This window comes from Emiliania huxleyi, assembly GCF_000372725.1.
Source record: "Emiliania huxleyi CCMP1516 unplaced genomic scaffold EMIHUscaffold_2682, whole genome shotgun sequence".
In the NCBI taxonomy this organism is placed as follows: Eukaryota; Haptophyta; order Isochrysidales; family Noelaerhabdaceae; genus Emiliania; species Emiliania huxleyi.
Genome location: NW_005200025.1, coordinates 1 through 2347, shown reverse-complemented (window position 1 = coordinate 2347; position 2347 = coordinate 1). Strand labels below are relative to the sequence as shown.

The 2347-nt window shown below is 67.2% G+C and overlaps 1 protein-coding gene across 1 annotated transcript; it reads right to left on the bottom strand.

The window, feature by feature from the left end:
- Positions 1–1166: 1166 nt before the first annotated feature.
- EMIHUDRAFT_78355 (hypothetical protein) lies at positions 1167–1391 on the bottom strand (the record flags this gene model as incomplete). The annotated part of the gene is made up of 1 exon (XM_005777146.1): positions 1167–1391. A coding segment is annotated over one exon (225 nt), but the record flags the coding sequence as incomplete, so codon positions are not given.
- Between the last annotated feature and the right edge of the window lie 956 nt (positions 1392–2347).

The following is a 2347-nucleotide window of genomic DNA, read 5'->3' as shown; positions in this document are numbered from 1 at the left end:
GCTGCGCAAAAGGGGTCGGACACAGGGCGCAGGTCATGCTAAGAGCTAGAAGAGGAGATAGAGAGAACAACCACCCTGTCCCGTTATTGCGTACACCAACACCACAAAACGCTCTCTCTCTCTCCTGTCCTCACTCAGGGGGGTCACAACTACCAAGTCCCTCGACTAGCTGCCACAGGGCGCAGCTGCCACAGGGCGCAGCTGGAGACGCTCTCCCTCAATCGGCATCCACCCCCACCCGCTCCAGCCCCACTTCTGCTGCCGAGAGAGCTGAATCGAAGCAAGCGAGCCGTTGCATCTTGGCCACGAGCACGGCGGAGTCGGCGTCGTAGCGCGCATCGTTCCCGCTCATCGCCCATTCCTCCCACGTGACGTGTGTCGGCCGCGATTCGATGTCGCCACCTTCATCGCCAACGAGGACTCCCTCGACTGCAGGGGGCTCCGGCGCGGGGAGGGACTCCGCCTGCTGCGCTGGCCGACCGCGCCCTCCTCCTCCATGGGCTCGATCCGAATCCGCAGCGTGTCGTCCCCAGCGACGGTGTTGCGCGGGAGGCGGCCGCGGGCACGCTGGGCTCGATCAGCGGCTTTCCCTCAGTTGCTCCGAAAGCACGGATTTGGCGGCCGTTCTTGGCTTCAATTTTACGAATGTCTTGGCACCAGCTGAAGGCTTGCGTCCCACATCGCCGGATTCGTGCACGGTATTCGGATTTTGCTATTTGTTCGTGTGGGGGTATATTGCAGATTTGTCAATGGTACCGCGTCTGCGACGCGGGCGCCTTGCGAGCAGAGCCCTTAGGACACCCTTTATATCTTGCGCGGTCAAAAGAAAACACGCCGCCCCCACGGGGAGATGTCAGCGTGCTGGCGGCTCTGTATCAGGTGCAAAGGAAAGAGTGGGCTGAACATAAGCACCAAGGCGGGCATCAAGGCCACAAGCCGACAAGGGCCGCCCGGGGCGTGCACGTGATCGTGTGCGAATGGTGCGAAACCGACGTTGGTGCCGACTGCCGAGCGAGCGTCAAATCTGCACTTGTGCGCTTTTCTTTACTATCTATCCCCGGCCAACAGCCAAGCGGCCGTAATTACCTGTGTGATACCTGTACTAGACCCTCAACAGTAGAATCTCCACAACTACATGGAGGCCACCCCTTATCCCCTTTCCCGTGCTACCGTCCCGCATGCGCCTCGTGCCACTCGCCAATCTGCCGCCGAAGCGTGTGGTTGGGGATCAAGATGCTACGCTCGAGCTCGCCGCCCGTCAGAGGGCTCGTCGACTTGGTCGCGAGCCAGCGCTCGATCGCCGACCGCTCGTACGAGTGCCCGTCCGCCGCCATCACCGGGTCGCTCATCACCTCGGTCGTGATCGGACAGACAAAGTCGTGCGGCGGCTCCGCCTCCCTCGGAGCCGACGCCTCGGCAGCCGAAGAGGACGACCCTTGATCGAGCCTTGCAGACGCCTCGTTGTAGCTCGCTGCCGCTTCGGCCGCGGCAGCCGCCGCTTCGGCCTCGCATGCAGTCCGTGCAGCCTCGGCAGCAGCTGTCGCCGCCGCAGCTGCCTCAGCTGCTTGCTCGCAATCCGTGGCCAAGCTCACCGCGGCTGCTGCCTTTTCTGCCGCTGCCGCCGCCCTCTGCGCAGCCTCCGCCGCCTTCTGCGCCGCCTCCGCCTCCGCCGCCTCTGCGGCCACCGCCGCCTCCCGTGCACGCACCGCCTCGCGCTCAGCTCCACCCTGTGCTTCGGCGGCGGCCCGGTGTGCGGCCGTCGCGGCTGCTGCACGCTGCGCTGCGGCAGCGGCCTTCTCGCTCTTTGCTGCCCGCTCCGCCGCCCGATCGAGTGCCGAACGCTCTGCGGCGCGCTCAGCCGCCTCGCGCACTGCCGCCTCGAGCGCTGCCCGCTGCTCCGCCTCTCGTTGTGCTCTCCTCGCCTCCCTGCTTCGCTCGCGCTCCTCCCGCTCCCGCTGCTGCGCCGCCCTCTCCGACTCCGCCCTCTCTGCCGCCTCCCTCTCTGCCGCCTCCCTCTCTGCCGCCGCCCTCGCTGCTGCCGCCCTCTCTGCCGCGCCCCTCTCTGCCGCCGCCCTCTCTGCCGCCGCCCTCTCTGCTGCCGCCCTCTCCGTCTCCGCCCTCTCCGACTCCGCCCTCTCTGCCGCCGCCCTTGCCTCCGCTGCCCGCGCCTCCGCTGCCCGCGCCTCCTCTGCCGCCCTGGCCGCGGCCTCGCTCTCTGCTCTTGCTGCCTCCGCCGCCCGCGCCTGCGCTCGTGCCTCCTCCTTCTTCTCCTTCTGCCTGGCCACCTTCTGCGCCTTGGCCGCCCTCCGCTGTGCCTCGGCCAACTCATCCCGCCGCCGCCGCGCGT